The following is an 18,923-nucleotide window of genomic DNA, read 5'->3' as shown; positions in this document are numbered from 1 at the left end:
TGGTCAATCAGGTTTTAGTTACCAGCATACTTAACACATAAAGCCGAGTCCTTGCATTACACATATAAATGGGCACTGTGCTTTCATTGACATGGTTGCAGACGTGACATGGCAGGTGAACATGTGGTAAACCCTGCAAGGAAAGACTGAAATTAAAGAAGCACATTCAACAAACAGATGTGCAGAACTTTGAAAGACGCTGTTTTCTTTTCTGATGTTATGAGGCGTGAACATTTCTGAAAAGTTCACCTAAAATTTAAAACAGAAAGTCACACTGGATGCTACCATATGTAGCATCATGACACATTGTGAATATATTGAGTTTCTATGATGACTTGTTTTTTTGTAAAGATCTTTAAACAAGTATTATCACGTTGTCACATTATTATATGTGTCTAGATAAGGCTGCCAACTCATAACCCTGCAGCTGGGGATTTAATGGAGGAAGTGTAACACTGATAAAATGAATTTTCTATCACCCAGATATTGTGTCTTCATCAGAACACCAGTTTAATGTGGTTGTTTCAGCCTTGGTTCTTTTCACCCACAATTGTCCCTTGCTATAACATGGTTCACCTGTTGCATCCTTGCAGTTTTGCAGATTTTTTAATAAATTTGCATTTATAGGATTTAAATAAGAGAGAAACGTGTGAAAATGTCGATACTCGTCTGAGGAAAGTGTATAAAGTGTGTAGTTAGGGGTTTTCCAGCCTTAAAACATCATAAAAATGGTCAAAAATAAAGCTGACTATTTTGAGTGTACACAATTGAAAAGCCTCTTGAATGTTTAAGGTACATCATCTAGATTGTTTGTACCATTTTTTTTAGCTTAATAGTGGTAGCCTAAACTATACTAGTAGATTTGTTATAGCAGCACCAATGAACAGAAACACTACATGAAGCATGGCTCATATAGTTATCAGATTTTCCACTGTGTGCTCAATTATGGGCTTAGTCATGTTAAGATGTCCTTCTACAGTATTAACATTTTGGCCCAAAGAGAAAACAAAACAACCCCCCCCCAACATTCCCTGATTTGAAGTTTGATTCAAATAAATATTTGCTATAAATATTTGCCATTAGCAACAAATTATAAAGTATCATCCCGTAATGACAGAAGAGTTGAAGGGACTGATATAAAATGACTGTTGCCTTCACAGACTTAGGGTAAATGATAAACCAAGATACAGCATGACAGACTTGCAGTGTTGGAAGGTCATTTTGTAGTCAGTTCACAATAAAAGATAAAAATAAATCCCTTGTCATGTAGGATATATCACCTGGGGCCTACCTCTGAAATAATTGCAGAGGTCGTCTGTGCTTTTAATCCTGTGCTTGTCTGACATCTGTAATCTGTGCAGTAAGAAGTCCATCATAGTCCACAGAACTCAGACATACCCAGCATAAATCTACATATGATTACTGTGGGCTTTCGTTGAATTGTTATTACTTTATGTATGGATTCATTGATTTTCTTCTCTTTTCTTGCTCTCTTGGGTAATATTCTGCAGAATTTAGTAAAATTGCTAATGACAGTTACGACTGGCTTCAGGGTGCAAGTTCAATAATAATCTAGCTGGGTAGCATGCAGGCCATTCAGAGAGAGTGTGAACAAATTCATCAGAGACGGAATCTTGGTGTTTAATAAGATCAATGAAATGCATGGTGGCATTTGGCAAAGTTTAAATTAATATTAGAGGAATAAGTGGAATGTCTAGCATATATGTATAACTTTAGTCCTGTAGGTAAGAAGGATTTATATGTCAAGTTTGTATTTTGATTACTTTAAAATTAATCATCTGGTTTTCTATTAAGTGCTAGTTGTTTTAAAAAAACTGGCATCAGGTTCCACTTGAATGTTTGCACTGATAAAAATTTGTGTGCTGCACTTGCAAATATTAGCCACAAAAACGTCACAAATGTAGAAAATGCAGTACATATAATCACAGAGTGTTACTAATAGTAAAGATAATTCTCACTTTTACTCATGGCTGGGAAAGATAAACAGAAAATTAATAAAATAACTCAGACTGAGAATTTGGAATTTTATTTCAATAATCAAAAAATACGACACAAAAAAGCTGACTTGGATCCAAACTTTTAATCTGAGTTATAGCTTTTGTCTTAATATAGCTGTGTTTTCTTCAGTTGCATTACATTGATTAAGCAAATCATTTTTACTTGTGAACTTGTTTCAACAAAGAGATAAAATTCTTTACAGAAGAACCAACAGCCTAATTTTATTGTTAATTTGATATTATCGTCCAAATTAATGTTGTGAAATCTTCTTGATACTTTAAAATGATAGGCATAAACAATTTATCGACAGGGAAGCAGCAATTCCTGGTACTGGTTGACCAATAATGAATTTATATGTCTTATAAATAAACTTTTTTGTCGTGTTCTTTTAAAGAAATGGCACTTATATGAATGACCCAAACCCCATGTGAAACTATTTCATTTTAAATATATTTGAAATATTTTTATATATTTTTCTAAACGCATACATCAGTCAGTTTAAATAGGTCAAAATTTGTCATTTCAACATTTTGCAGACAACACCTTTCTTTACATTTATCTCCAGAGGCAGCCATCATTGTTTCTCTGTGCCACTCTCAATCCCACTTGAAGTCTTGACCTACAGTTTCGTAGAACTTAATATTAAATGGCCTATAAAACTCCTGCAGTTGTTCTATAACCTCCTCTTCAATTTGTACATGAGTCCTGCCCTTGGATTTGCCAAGGCAGCGGGGTTGGCTGCTGCTCTCTGGTTTCTTCAGACAGGGGAAGCCTTTGGTTCGGTTAAAGTAGAAGTGCTTGTCTGTAATTATACGCTTCAGTCCTAAAAAGTCCTGAACCCGGCCCATTTCCCCCGCTGGATCTGTGATTAGCCGCTCCCCACTCACAAAGTGCATTTGTGAGGGGCGAAAGTATTGCAGCCAGTTCTCCAGGTGTAGAATGTACATCCCGATCCGAATGGCATTCCAGGAGGAGTCGACAAGACCCAGGCTTTTGTTCTTAAAGGCCAGCTCTTCAAAGGTGGGAATGTCAGGCTTCTTGGAAAGAGTCTGTGTGTAGTCAGAGATCGCTCTCGTGACTGGGTTACGCACCACAACAATGAGTTTGGTCTCATGAGACATGCTGGCGATGCGTCTGGGGGCCTCTCTGGTGACAAAATAGCTGGGAGTCTTCTCCAGTGTGATCTGGCTGTCTAGTGTCCGTGGCATTAGTCCCCTGGGGGAACACAGAAAAGAGTAAAACACGCAGATGATGAGCAAAAGTTATTCTCCTGTTTTGAAATGTTTAAAAATGCCTGTTTTGGTTTTTCTGTTTGTCCATGAACACATTGGTTTTATATTTACAACGCACAGTGTGACATTTAGGGTCCAGATAAATATGAGAAAACAATAAAGACAAAAACAATTCAAAATGTTGGCTAGGTGTAAAACCTGTCAATAGATTGGAATTATTCAAGAAATGGATTTTATAAAGTAAAATAACAAATGTACATGGTAAGTATTAAAAGTAATGACGGTGCAGCGGATTAGCTCTGTCTCAATTACCTCCAGGTATGTTATGTTTATGTTTACCAGCATCTGTTAGCACGATTACTGAAAATTCTATTGGTTTTAGGTTAAATGTTATAGCCCAAAGATCCAGATTAGTGTGCAAGAAACCTTCAATATGAGTCTCGTACTCACTGCAGATTTGGAGTGAGCTCAATTCTAGATTTTTTTTTTTTGGAAAAGGATGGTGAACCACAGGTAGACTGAAGTGTGATCAGTCATTTCATTATGAAGTGAGCTTCTCAGGGGACATTTCATCGGAACAATGAAATGCCTTGGGGTGCTCTCCCTTCTTGCTTACTTATCTGTGTTTGCCTCTTATAAACTGCTGGGAAGTTTTCATCTACTTAATGAAAAAATATTTTTATTCAATTATATTTTTTAGATTAGCAAAGCCATGAATAGCCATAGCTGTATGAATGGATTTCTTCGAAGAAACAACATTCAGTAGCAATTATAGAAAATATTTAAAGTTAATAGCTCAGAACTGTCCATTAAATTTATGTTATCAGTAATTAATTTACACTGCTGGCAAAAAAGGAAGGAAAAGAACTTGTTACCTAACACAAAGTTATCACGGTATTTGGAAAGGTACATGGAAAGTTTTACGATGTTAAAAAAAAAAGCAAACTGCAGATGTACAGCATTATTTCAAACTTCCTGCCAACACAATGTCAAATAATGGCAGACAACACCAAAATAAACACAGTCTTAATGTAGTGGCTGGATAATCGTTGGTGCAAGGGCAGCTTGCACAATAAAATCATGCATCAAAATTATCATCACCATCCTGCCAAAATAATGGCTCTGTAAACTACGAGCAAATGTTTCTATGCGTTTCTCATATTTGTCATGTTAATTTTCCTTCTCTGTGTAATACATTATTCTGCTTCAGCCTTTTGGTTCAATAAAAGCAGATTAACGAGCGTTGGATGTTGGCTATTCAGACAACAAATGCCTGGCCAAATTCAGAGATCATCCATACCGGCACCCAGCTGAATAAGAATATGACTATGATGTAGCATCTACACAGTAACATTGGTAAATGAATGAATAATACAATATTTTACTATCTACTACTTTTTACTTATACAGTATATATGTATTTCCTGGATTGATATATCTCACTAAATGTGAAAAACTTTCTACATTTCAGGTAGGTTGCCACACACAGATGATTGAACACTACACTGGACCTTGATTAAAACCTAACCTTTCTCAGTGCTTTCTCTATCAAGGTAAAAGAAGCCATGGGTTACCTCTGAAGTATAAATATTGATCCTTTTAGCTTTATTCATGAATGCCAAGTTGTTGGCTTGGGTGCCTCGGGGCCACTAGGCATCTATTAATCTTTTATGAGAACAGCACCTTTTCAGGCAAAAGGCTTGCTTCACACTAAAAAAAACTTGCAGCCATTTTCCAGGTGAAGCATAATCTGAACAAATCTTGGGTTGTGTACTGAGGAAACTCTGTTCCTTATCAGCTTGTGAGTTCCACACATTTTTACTACCCTCATAAGTGAACAATGCGTAGATGAGACGATCCCATGCGAGATAGGTTAATACTGCAGAAACAATGTGAACTCATAAAGAGGACTAAAAATACTATATTTAAATTAACAATATGTTGACAATATGTTCATAAATACACAGTTGCATGTGCTAATTGGATTAAGGTGTCCATAAATGATTAATTATTTTAAATCGAGTGATGATTTGCTGTCAGTGTTTTATGCTCATGTTGGTTATTTTTTAGATGCAGAAAATAAAAATATGTTAATCCTGAGTGAGTTCATCTCAGCAATGGTGTAGGCAACACTGGTATATACTCTATAGCCAGCAGCAATAATGCCCAGATTGATAATAAAACTTAAAATATAGATTAAAAAAAATCTATAACTGACATTCTTGGACTGCTTGAGCATGTTTCTGTCCAGTTTCTCTCTGTCCTACTTTTGCTTTGAATGTTACAGCCTTTTTGTTACAGCCTTTTTGTGAGATGTTCACTGTGTGAACATCTCACAATGACACGTGAGTACACACACACACACACGCACACACACATACACACACACACACACACTCACACGCATACGCACACACACACGCAAGCACACGCGCACACACCTTGATAAACTGACATTTGGAGAATACATCCATACCACGATGTCTTGGTCAAAATAAATGGGACATGGATATAAAACGACTACACTGCCATCGCCGTTGTCCTAAGTTAGGCATAAAATATGTATAATTCTGAATTAAAAAAAATATCAATCTGCTTAACACTGACTAAATTGAACATGTTATTGTATTACAATAAGATGCCATGCTGAGGGGCGACCTTGTTGGTGTTACCTATTCACAATATATAATCAGTTAGTAATCAAAACACAATCTAAGCTGACAAACTCTGTTAAATCAAATGAGCTATTAGTTTTAAAGCTAATAGAGACACAGCGAAGCCACACACTACAAAGGAAATCAATCCTACTCTGCCCAACCTCCATGATGGGACACGTCTTGTCCGTGACAGCCTGACCACAGTTTGAGTGAATTCTTGAGGAAAAAGCTGCATACAGCTAGTTAAAAGATATTTCTCATTTCTCAAGCTGCCTTGCAATAAAATCTATTGTGTCAGCTTTTCTGTAATAGAAAAATAAGTGGTGTATTGAACCAAAAAAAAAAAAAAACTGCCCACAAAAGCATTTTCCAGATTGTCAAATGGAATTTGAGATTCATTGTTTAAGAGATTTTGAAATGATCAATGATAATATCAATAACTTTAAAAGTATAGCAGAAGCTGAGTGATTGGGGCTGTGGATCTTTTCCCTGACATCTAATATTCAATTAGGTGGCCTGTCTCCCTACACGGCAGCTGCTGGGAACATGTGCCATGAAGCAGGCTCTGGTTGCCAGGTTGTGGTGACAGGTGGTTTAAAATTATGTCTATTTTTTTTTTCACACATGATCAGTCATGTCAGTCATCTTCAGATTACCACCGCTATATCCGCCGCAGCGGGTCACGGGTACCCGGAGCCTATCTCGGCGGCAGAGGGCGTGAGGTGGGGGACAATCCGGGCACGACGCCAGTGCACCACGGAGCCACACACAAAGACACACAACCATGCACACACACACTCACTCCTACTGGCAATTTGGAACGGCCAATCAACCTTTAACCCATAACCGACGGTTGTCAAAGCTTGCACTATATAACATTCTTGCACCATAGATCACTTTGGCCAATTAGCAAGGTTACCAACAAGTCTACATATATTAAAAAAAAAAAAAGTGATGAAAGAGAAAAAGTGTTGACATACTTAGAATCTGAAATTCTTATATGCAGATATGATAATTACCCCCCCCCCCCAAGAAAAACATACTCTACAAAACACTGACACACTGACAGGGAGTTGAAATTGAAATGAGAAAACACAACATGAAAGAAATGACACAAAGACATCACTAAGAGGCTATCATTAAAATTCAAAAGATGTCATAAGACAATGAAAGAAATGTTAAATATATCTATATTTGAACTTTCAATGGAATATTAAATTCAGAAGCTATGCAACTGTTTCAACTACGCATGTTTGAATATCCATGCGAATATTAAAAAGTTTTTGCAACCAAAATTCATTAGCATATACTACCCAAGTGATACACTATGGCCAGCATGTTGTTTGTAGGATGGTTAAAAAAATCAAACACTATCTGGCTAATGAGGTGATGAACTGGTGACATATGCAAGGGTTCGCAACTCTCCACTCAAGTCAGCTGGTATGGGCTCCAGTACCCCTGAACCAAACAACAGATATCTGGTCAAATGAAACACATACACATATTTTAGCCTGCTATGCTCTGTGCATTGAAAAATCTAAAAGGCAGTCTCTCTGATCATTAAATTAAATTAAAGATTACAAACATATCAATGCAGTACACAGTAAAGAAAACACTTGGAAAACTTGCTCTGCTCAGCAAAAAAATTTAAAAAGCAAGGTAGCTCGCAGGGACCAGTAGGGGTGGACGGACACACCCTTGAATTACTATGCATTGACTTTAGAGCAGGCAATTGTTGTTCAATGCTGCAATCAGCTCTTCTGGCTTATAGTAGCAACAGAGTGATAATGTGACCAAACACACATCCATTTCACCCCAATAACCCGTTTCCTGTGTGGAAAAATTGACAACTCCATTAGTCAGAAATGAGTAAAGATACTTGCATTAGAGCTGTGGGTAACAGACCAGAGGGGAAACCTGTGGAACAGACTGAGTGTGGAGGTTCAACTCAGTCCAAACGTCAACCAGTTTAAGGGGTCATACAAAAAGATTATATTTGGGAGGTATTTGAAAGAGGAAGGCCTGTTGTTGCAGCCCACTTAGAAGTTAAGACATTTTCAGTTGAAGGTCGACTCTTTGTCTTTAATGATTATGTTCCTCATTTGATCACTACATTGTTTGTTTTTTTCTCCTTCTGTTTTACTTACTTTGTTTATTTATTTATTTTATTTTAATATTTCTATGACTGCAGTTTAAATGATAGATTTACTTCTTCTAAATATTATCAGCTAGTATTTTGTAATTTTTTTTTTTTTGGAGAATAAGGGGGTAGGAGTTTAATAAGTTTTAATAAGTGAACACTACTCCTTTTCGGGTAGTGTTCACACCATTCTGGTGTATTTATTATTGTTTGTTATCGTTAATTTGTTTTTTTTGTTATTTGAAATAAATGAACTCATTTATTCATTCATTCATTCATTCATTCATTCATAACACAATCATCAGGCTTCCTCTCTTCCAAAGCCCCCACCAAGTCAATCCTAACACGTCACACAGCATCAGAAATTAGAAGATAAAATTTAGGGGCTTTTTGGAGTGCTTTTTGTAAAAGCTGTTCAAACCTTGCTCGGCAGCGATTATCAGCAGTTAAAAAATCAACATGATTGCAACTCCACTGGAATTGCTTCGGGTTATAATCATTAATGTTTCTGAAACCCTAGCACTTTATCAGTATGCAAAAATAAAATTTAAATGCACTTAAGGTGAACATCTCACAGTGACACGTGAATACATGCACGCACGCACGCACACACACACACACACACACACACACACACACACACACACACACACACACACACACACACACACACACACACAGAGGCACACACAGCTTGATTAACTGACATTTGAGTGAAGTGCTGTGATTGATTACCACATTCTCTGTCAGTCAACACTAAATTCTTGGGTGTAATTCACAGACTTTTCTCCATTTCTTTGTGAAACTTAAAGTCTAGTTGAATTACACGCTTGGCTGTGACATTTTAATCACTTTGTGAAAGTGAACTCAGGTGTGGAAGATCTGTGCTTTGCTGCCAAAGAGACCTGTTCAAACAGAACAACATGTTTAAAAGCTCATTTGCTTTGGATGCTTTAGGTTTTGCATTTGATGCTGTCAGTACACAACCTCTGAGGACAATTTCTGTAAATTTAATATTTTTTGGTATGACAGAATTTATGTATACTTTTACTACAAATATATGATTATTACATGTTTTTAAGACATTATTTTTATGTACAGGTACTTGTACATAAAACATTGAGTGACGTAAACTTTAACAATGATTTGATCAGCAAGGATTTGATAAAATGTTTTATGTTGACTTTGTCACGTAGTCTGTAAGAGAGAAGAATAAAAAATCCATTTGAAACAGTTATGTTCAGGCGTATGAGATTAACAACTGAGTTTGGTCGTCATTGCTGATCATTAATGAGCTGCAATGTTCTGAGACTCGGTCTGCAAGTTGCAGTTACCCTGGAAGAATCTAATGGTTATTTCGCTGCAAATGTATCTCGCTGGATGCAGGAGGTTCACACTTATCTCCCTCCGGATGCTGCTTTATCATCACGGTAGAATAGGCTGCAAACATAGTAGATGTCTTTATTTCAAAAGGACCAAGAACTCCCCCTTAAATCCAGATAAACAATTTTCTTGCAAGGTGCTGCTCCACTGGGAGCACATGCATTACATTATGGTTTTTACAAAAACCCAACAGATTCCCCAAGAAATAAAATTGTGTTTACAACATTTATACATAAAGAAATTCATCAGCAATTTCTAGCCAAGAATATAAAAAAAATATTATTGATTATATCTATGAATTTTACATTCACTCCAAATGATCTGCTGCTATATGGGTTTAATCCTTCATCTGCGGTAATAAACAAATCATTTAACATGAACACATCTCTAAAATTTGCTGCATGACCGACAAAGACAAAGCAGTGTGTTTTTTACAGTGATCTGGCTGTGTGACATTACTAGTAACCTTTGCAGTACTTTTGTCAGTAGCTGCACCAACAGTGAAGAAATAGAACAATGACTGTGTAGTTTGTCTTTGAAATCATTCAATCACTTTTCAATAAAAGCTAGCAGACAAAGCTGAACATGCATAGGTCTACCTCCTGTCTCACATTAGGCTGCAGACGCCCAACCAAAGTAAAAAATATTTATTGCAAATGAAAAGGCTGCATCACGTCTGTTATGTGTAGGATTTCCAAGAAGAGAAATACCTGTTCAGTTCCAGACGAGTGTGTCTAGTCTAACTATTCAAATACCAAATGTAACTCAGGCTCATCAGGGATGCAGACCATCAGAACAAGTAAAGGTCAGCTTTGAAACGTCTCAGGAACAATCAATGAACTCAGAATTTATTACTGTCCTGTAGTTTGAATCTACAACAGAATATTGCCTGTTGTCGGTCATTACTATCTTGTAGTCAACAGTTAAGTTAGTTAAGTCAACAGCTGGTGTGCTAACAGAACAATGTCACACAAGAAAGCTGTAATGTAAGACACTTACAATTGTAGACGTCAAATGTGACTCACCATCCACCCTATCACTAGCTAATCAGGACATATCGGAGCAACAGAACGCCACTAAGAAAATAATCTAATTAGGATTTCAGTGAAACAATGATCTGTTTGGAATTTAACTTTAAAAAACATTGATGTCAAAACTTCAATGTGAAACGTCCCTGCAGGGGCAGAGATATTCACAGAGCGGCTTTTACCTCCTGGTGGACAACGAATAATTGTTCTTACATAGACCATTAATGACCGCTACCCCCGGGCTGACCACAGAGAAGCCTGGATCAAAAAGAGCATCACATGTTGTGTTTGTTCAGTCCCTTATCATTTAACAAAACAGTAAATAAGAAGCCTTCTGTTTTGAAACGGTTACTAGTATATGCAAAGTCATGCCGGCCACATTCACACTGAGAGCTTTTATTTTGGAAGATGCACGATGTTTTTCAGAAGTTTAATGCCTTCATCTTATAAAAATAATAAAATCCAGAATATTTATAATTAGAGCTTGAAGTTCACATCATTATCAGTTCAAACTGACTTTTAACTACACTGAGACACGCAACAGGTTTAGTAACAATAGGAAACTGAGAAGTGATACTGAACAAATGAAAATAAAGTAAGACAATAAAAGTGGCACCGAAGTTTGTTTGTTTTTTCTGTCTAAACTTCGAAAACTTTGTTTTTTCAACATGAATTAAGATGTTTTACCAGTGCAGGATGGGAATAATTAAATTAAGATTTTTGCTTGTATTTCATGGATGATGCATATTCCAGATTTGTTGACCCAAAATTTCTTAATTTATAGGGGTCATAAAAAAAAATTGCTACTGTAAAGTAACAAATGGAGATCAAACACTCTTTCACTAAAGTCAAATAATAGGAGAAACTTTTTGAGATTCTGTTTGGTTTAAAAATTTTCAAAGGTTAGCAATTTAGATCTGAAATGTCCTACGATTTAATTCTAGTGGTCCATACATCAAATGTGAGCTAAACTTTCACAGAAATACAATATATGAAGGTTTTCAGGTGACAAAGTTTGTTTCCCTTCTTTCACAAACTGGCTTACTTAAATTGTCTCTTGCACAAACCATTTGTCCCAAAATGTCCTGAAAAGCCAATACCAGACACAGACGAGCTTCCCCACTGTCAAAACCCATTAACAGTTTGTATTGCTCAGGTAGACCGTGCACGTCTGAATGCTGCGTGAGTCTCATAATGTCTTCCTAAAAATGTCTTCCTCCTCTTTCTTGATATGACAGCAGAGATCCAGTCTCCATCGGTAAGAGGTTACCCCATTATTAAAGTATCACTCACGTAGATTACAGCCGCAGTGACATTTGATCATTAATCACCAGCAACAGAGGCTGGCTGCCTCGAAAAAGTCTATTAAGAGTTAACAAAGAGCAGTCCATGCGAAGCAACGATCCAGTGGCCAATTCAGAGAGATGAGGAACAGAGGTGAATAGCAATTTGGTGCTCTTGGAAACAGGCATCTATTTTTTTTAATTAAATTTAATTTAATTTTTCTAATTTAATTAGAGAACAGTTGGTTGGAAATAGCACATGGACTAAGGTTGACCGTATTGCAGTGAAGGGTCTTCTTTAGATCGGGTATCAATCCCATTATGGAATCAAAACAGGGCCAATACCTTCCTGCAATAATGGAAAAAAAATACCATAATGTATTTGACCTCAAACCAAAACCTATTTAATCGCTGTCATTTCAGCCCCAGCCTCTTGTTTTCTTTGAGATAATAATTATTCATGGTTTGGTCTGCAGATGAAAATGACTGACACTTGCACTCCTTCAACAATAACACATTGAAATGAGCTGAGGAACGAGCTGTCACATTAACATGTGGTATGAGAAAGTGTCCAGGGACACTGAAATGAAGACGCTCAGGCTGGAAAGCCTCTGCAATCCCTCTGAACTACACACTGTCATATGAGGCTTACGGCTTATGGTTTCTATTCTGCTTTATATTATGGTGCATTTGCAGCACCTGAGGTGCTGATTTCACCTGATGGATGCTTTGAGGTGGCTGAAAAAATGTTTTCTAGTCGCATAAATGCAACATGACGTGTCCTTCACAATAACAATGTGAGTGTCTTGAATGAATTCCTGCCCCCTCACACTTCCTTCCTATTAATCACCAGTTTCTAAAATTGTCGTTAACACTGAAATTCTTAGAAGTTCTTTCTGCATTTACAGAATAGCCTGTGGCAAAGTGACAGTCAAGGGTACTTAAAAATGGAGAGCAGATACCTTTCTCTTCGCTTAGATGTTGGGAAAATAGAAGGACATAGAAAAGGGGAGACAAAGAAGGAAACCTCAGACAGGATTTGATCATTGTTCAAAAGGGAGGGTGGTGGAGGTGGGGCAGTTAAGAAGTTGACTATATGTAAGTCAGAGAGGAGGACTGGTGGCTGTTTTGATCGCGTTATTTTAATTTCACTATTTAATTTTATACTGTTACATTTTTAATTTTATACTGCTTATATTTTTTATTTTATACTGTTTATACTTTAATTTTATACTGTTTATAGTTTTAGTTATAGTTTAGTATATAAGTCCTGTTAGTGCTGCATGTGTCTGTTAGTGTAGTGTATGTGTTGTGGTATGTCCTGTGATGTCACTGTTTCTTTTTCTCCTGGTGTTTATCCAGTATTTGTTCGTTATGTAATGCCTGAGCAGTGGATATCTATCTATCTATCTATCTATCTATCTATCTATCTATCTATCTATCTATCTATCTATCTATCTATCTATCTATCTATCTATCTATCTATCTATCTATCTATCTATCTATCTATCTATCTATCTATCTATCTATCTATCTATCTATCTATCTAATATGCTAGCTAAAATGTGACATTTACTTAACACAGCCATTTTATGGAGATACAGTATGTTTTGATAGGAATGAGTTTCAAAACTTGCTAAAAAACTAATTCCTAAACATTAGATTACTTTTTGTTTTTTTTTGCCTTATGATCGTCTAGCGCCGAAGCATTGCAATGCAATCGACATAATTTTTCAAGTTAGTCTGGGTGCTCAAATTCCCACCTTGCAAGTTTTACAAGCTAAAATTTGTCAGAATTTAAAAGTTACAATTTGGAAGTGTGGAAAGTTGAGTTGTTGACACAACTTTAGGAAATGTTTAGAGATCAACAATATTTGCAACTAATCTAGAGTGTAATGGGAATTTTTTTGCATCACATTTTATGGCAATGTACCCCACATAATTTACATTTCTGTCAAACCACAAATATTAAGCCTGAGGATAATTGAGAGAACTTTTTACAGCTACACATGGTCTGAATGAAAATTTGATGCAAGTCATCTAATATTTGATATTCTGTTTGGACAAAACTGTAGGTTGGATTAGATAGAGAGATAGATACTATCTGTCATTTGACTTTTTAAAAAAAAATAATGCGTGCATAATTATAAGTTCCCAACTTATTCTATGCAAGGGGAAAGAGCACCATCTCTCTGCATGTCAAATCAGTCTCACTGGAGAAATGACTCCAAAAGAGTCATTTTGTAACTAATGTTAACCGCTGAATGTTTCTGAGCTGCACTAAAATGAAGACAACTCATCAATAATGCAAAGTTGGGCCTTATCATCCCTTACTGTATAAAATGAAGTTTTTTTTTAAATTTTAAATGAGAACCATCTAACTTTCTGTCCTCATCAACCTTTCTGATGATGCTGTTCCAGAGCTCTCTGTCTCCCAGAGCCAATTAATGTGGACCCGGAGAATATATGTAGCTGCAGCCTCTCATACAATTTCAGAGCCTCTCAAGGAATCTGCTGGAAGTGCTGAATACTCCTGTGAAATCAATAGAGCTGCGATGCCCTTTAAGTCTTGACGGTGTATGGCAATGTGTTTTTGTCTAATCTTTATGATTCTATGGAGGATGGGAAAGTGGTTGGAGGAGTGCAAGGGAATCGGTGGTGGTAAAGCATCAGTTTTATCAGGTGCTGTATGGTCACAAGAAAACTCTCATATGAAATAAATGAGGTTGCGTGTGTGTTCTCCTCAGGAGGCACGATAATGAACACTATAACAGTCTTCTTCGTGGACCAAATGGTCTGTCACATGCTCAGTGTAACAAGATAGAGTGTGCGGAAGCGACACTCTAATTTCAATGTCACACGTTGCAAGGTCCAGCATGTGCAGCGCATATTATCTACCGAGAATGAGCAGAAGATGAAAAGTTGAAATGATTGTTACTTTTATTTTACAGGATGACCGTTGTTCTCTTGGGATAACACCAGAACCGTGAAAGGACCGCGAGATGTCCCTTGAAGAAGCTTGTACTGTAGCTGAATCTTCTGTTGAGATGGTTTTATCCCACATGCTGATCTAAAACTTTATTTTATAGTAACGTATTATCTGCTGTAAAGTTGAGCTGCTTCATTATTGCTGGCATCCTGCAAGAAAGGTAACCTCATTGTAAAGGTGGAATGAAGTCTTAAGTTTTACAGAGAAATTATTAAAATGGCCAGGGTTCATCCTCTGGGGACCATAAATATAGGAATGGACCAACATTGACTTCCAGAGGCCACAAACTCATTAAATTACTAAAGTTACTGTAGTTCAAATGGTAATGTCTGTTTTCACTGTTATATCAATAGAATTATTATTATGATGAATGCTTCTATATAAAGTACATTACATTTTCTTTTCCCTTCTTTCAATGATTTATGGACAATATAAAGGAAGGTTTTTACATTAAATTTCTATTCAGTTCCATCAGTACCCGCATTTAATTTTTCATTACTCCATCTGAGAAGATTTTGTGTTGTGTCTCTCAATCGACCAACCAACCAACCAACCAACCAATCGACCAACCAACCAACCAACCAACCAACCGACCAACCAACCAACCAACCAACCGACCAACCAACCAACCAACCAACCAACCAACCAACCAACCAACCAACCAACCAACCAACCAACCACTTTAACTTTCCCAACACTTCCAAAACATAACTTGTAAATGCTGTTAAAATTTATTTTAAAATAGCCTGAATTGAATTAAATAGACTGAATTAACAAGGGCGGCACGGTGGCGCAGTGGTTAGCTGCTGCCTCACAACATGGCGGACCCGGGTTCGAGTCCCGCTCTGTGCGGAGTTCGCATGCTCTCCCCGTGTCTGCGTGGGTTCTCTCCGGGTTCTCCGGCTTCCTCCCACCTCCAAAAGCATGCACTTCAGGTTGATTGGCCGGTCCCAAATTGACCATAGGAGTGAGTGTGTGTGTGAATGATTGTTTGTTTCTATGTGGCTACGCGGTACACTGGCGTCGTGCCCGGAGTGTCCCCCGCCTCACACCCTGAGACTGCCAGGATAGGCACTGGCTACCCCGCGACCTGCGTTAGCGGATTAAGCGGGTTGGAAGATGAATGAATGAATGAATGAATTAACATTTGACCCTGGAGTTGGTTTGAATTCTATTGGATGACATTTAAATTTACACATGTACCGTATTTAAAAGATGATTGGAAAATGTGTTGGATTGACAGCGGAATAGCATTTGGCATTTGATTTCATTTAATTATTGTTTTTCTGATTGACTCACTCAAAATTAAATGAAAATAAAAAAAAAGACAAACGTATTAATTCAGAACAAATACTTTTGTTTGCACCTGGTTGATAAGCAAACTCATATTCCAGTTGATAACACTTTGCGCCCAAAGCAGAACAGCACAACTTGCTCCTGAGAAAAAAAAAGTGACAGTGAATTGAAAGGAAAGTTTGTATGACATTCTGCTAACAACTCAAACACTGTGACAGACAATTACTGAGATCCAGTCTGATGCAATTAGCATCAGTCAGTCAAGTTGAAAAACACTTGCTTCAGCCTGAATTACACCAGTCTTCGTGTCCGTGGAATTGTCAAATTATTTGCGTAGTCTATGGACTATTGGCTTGTGACAAGAATGCAGTGTTCCATTTATGTGATTTCCGACAAGTGAACCACATGAACATAGGACCTCGTTTGACCTTATTTGATATTTGTTTGAATGTTGAGTTTGCCATTCCTAACTTGAGAATGTTTCCAATAATATTGCCCCTGTTGGAGTTTTGAGTTGTCACGATTTCTGATGTGTCATGAATGCACCATTTCTCACAGCGTTACTCAACTCAAATGATGCTAATTTGAGTGTTAAGTGTGTTTGTGTCTGTGTTGCTTTATTCATTGTGATGTCAATTTGACTCATGTCTGATTAAGATCTCTGAGGTTCAACGGCTTCTTCGTTGCAATTAAAGGCACCTTGAAGGCATGTCATTTATCAGGTAGGTGTTTGCTTTTAAACTTTTTTTTTTTTACCTTTCATTGATGTGTTTTTGTGTGTTTACTGATTACTTTGCAAATTAAAATGATTAATTCTCTTTTCAGGAGTGTAGCCTTTATGATAACTCTTCTGTACAATCAGTGGATGTGTCATTTCATAGTGACATTACCTTTGACGCATTTTCATTTTATGTATGAATACCTGAAAAGAATTAAACCGGTTCTGATCTTTATTACTTTCTGCAGTTTTTTATTCACAGCATCGTTGGGACAAAAGATTAATTTATCAAAAGACAAATCCTCAAGGATGAAAAGCATGAAATAGAAGTTGGTAAAGCGAAACTCCTCCACAAAGCTGGAGATAGTGTATTTTGTGTTGTTATTTGAGTAATAGAGCTTAAACAATTTACCCTGAACATAAAAAAATAATTAGAGCATACTAATTCAGCCATTAACATTTATGGCAAAGACAAAAATTGAAGCCGTTTAAAGCTGATCTTAAGCAAAAAGAAAAAAAATATGCAAAGGCCTAAAGGAGATGTGAGCAAACTACCAGCAGAGACATGACGGGCAGATATTCATACATGATAATTCATTCCTGCAGTACAGCCTGAGAACAGACTTCATTGCTTGTTCCATTTTCTTGGACACACTGCTCCATCATTTCCTGCCAAGCCAGTACTACTTTGGAAATGTGACCAGAAAGCTGCAGGAAGCTCTTGCAATAAGACACGACCTAACAGACACCGTCTAACCTTTTAGGGAAACATTTGTGTAATTGGGTGAATCATTTTCAATCACTGCATGCTTATTTATGCCTATTTCTTCAGTTGAGATGAACCATGGAATCTATGCTTACTAAGTATTAGGTTAGCATGTAATCCCAGTCATCTAAACAGAAGATTTAAAGTAAAATAAAAGACAGATGTGGGTGGTTGGGTGGGTGGGAGTTCATGGCTCACTGTGCCTTGTGAGAGCTCTTGTGCTTTTATCAGCTACAGCAGGATCATTTGTGCGTTTGGTGTGACTGGTTTAAAGCCAGCTGGTAGCATGAGGGATGTGTGTGTCTTGTGCGCTGGTGGCTGTTATTGCTAGAGTCACTGATCTTATATCCATCTGAAGGAGCTGTCAGTTCAGCACCAACAAGCAGTGAACATCTGCAGTGCTGGGGGGTAACAACACACTAATAAGGAGTACATAAAAACTGTGATATGAGTGATGTGCTGCATGTAGCTCTATGTGGATCATTACGAGTTTTGTGGTTGCCCTGCCAACATACATGATGCCTTGGTGTGGCCATGGTGCAGCCAGCATATACTCTTTACAGAGATATTATAATTTAGATAGAGAAATTCCTCATAGTATAATCCATGCACTCAGGCTTGATAGGAAATTAATATTTTAACACACAACAGGCTCCATCTGGACCTCAACAGAGCAGATCTGGCTACGCTGTCTGATAAAGAGGCATCTGTGCATGAATACAACACATTAAAAAATCTTTAAAAAAAATGTTAAATTGATCACTGTGATTTATAGATTAAGAACTCAATCCTGTGCCATTTCTCTCTCACCTGTACCAGTCAAGCCCTCTGTCATAGTTTCTGTCGAAAAAGTGCGGCTCCGTTCCCAAAGCGCGCACATCTGGATGTATCCGGATGAACTCCAGCACCGCCCTGGTGCCTCCTTTCTTTACACCCACTATTAACGCATTAGGCAGCTTCTTGTTTCCATATTTTTGCGCAACGCTCGTATTTTTCAACTTGACATCAGACCAGTGACTCCCAGACGAGGCAGGGTCTTTACTTTGCCCGCGGGGATCGTCCGATCCTCGCTGGACAGCAGACTCATCCAGCGCGGACCTGACTTCCAAAGAAGCGCAAATGTCCAATTTCCCAAGAAGTTTCTTCCCTCCTGTGTTCTTGCTCGGCGGGCATTTTTTCCCCTCGTAGCCCTGGTTTGTCATGACTGTGCTGCGACCAAAAAGGACATTATAGCACAAATAGGTGCAGGACAGTGACACCGTGAACATGAAGGCGAATCTGGCGCTGAATCTGCTCGTAGATGAGAGGAACCTATGTGCCATGTCTCCATGGGTTCAAAGCGCTGCATGGTTTTCCATCAGGGTCCTCCTCCTTTTTGGGTCTGCGGTCGGGATCTGGTTGTAATGTAGGTT

At 37.6% G+C, this 18,923-nt stretch overlaps 1 protein-coding gene across 1 annotated transcript; it reads right to left on the bottom strand.

Moving 5' to 3' along the window:
• Positions 1–2,615: 2,615 nt before the first annotated feature.
• On the bottom strand, positions 2,616–18,833 carry hs3st2 (heparan sulfate (glucosamine) 3-O-sulfotransferase 2). Its single transcript, XM_068337282.1, has 2 exons — positions 18,322–18,833; positions 2,616–3,234 (listed from the first exon to the last, which is right to left on the bottom strand). The coding sequence occupies exons 1-2, from the start codon at positions 18,831–18,833 to the stop codon at positions 2,616–2,618; spliced, it is 1,131 nt and encodes a 376-aa protein (XP_068193383.1).
• Positions 18,834–18,923: the final 90 nt, after the last annotated feature.

The sequence above is a fragment of the Antennarius striatus genome, chromosome 16 (genome assembly GCF_040054535.1).
Source record: "Antennarius striatus isolate MH-2024 chromosome 16, ASM4005453v1, whole genome shotgun sequence".
NCBI classification, from domain to species: Eukaryota; Metazoa; Chordata; class Actinopteri; order Lophiiformes; family Antennariidae; genus Antennarius; species Antennarius striatus.
The sequence above is the reverse complement of the archived record's forward strand: the minus strand, read 5'-3'. Positions and strand labels throughout refer to the sequence as shown.

Bases quoted from the DNA above. Each gene is read 5' to 3' on its own strand.
- hs3st2 (XM_068337282.1), bottom strand. From the start codon at position 18,833: ATGGCACATAGGTTCCTCTCATCTACGAGCAGATTCAGCGCCAGATTC. The intron at 3,235-18,321 runs GTGAGAGAGAAA...GTGTTCCCCCAG, and splicing joins AGAGGGCTTGACTGGTACAG to GGGACTAATGCCACGGACAC.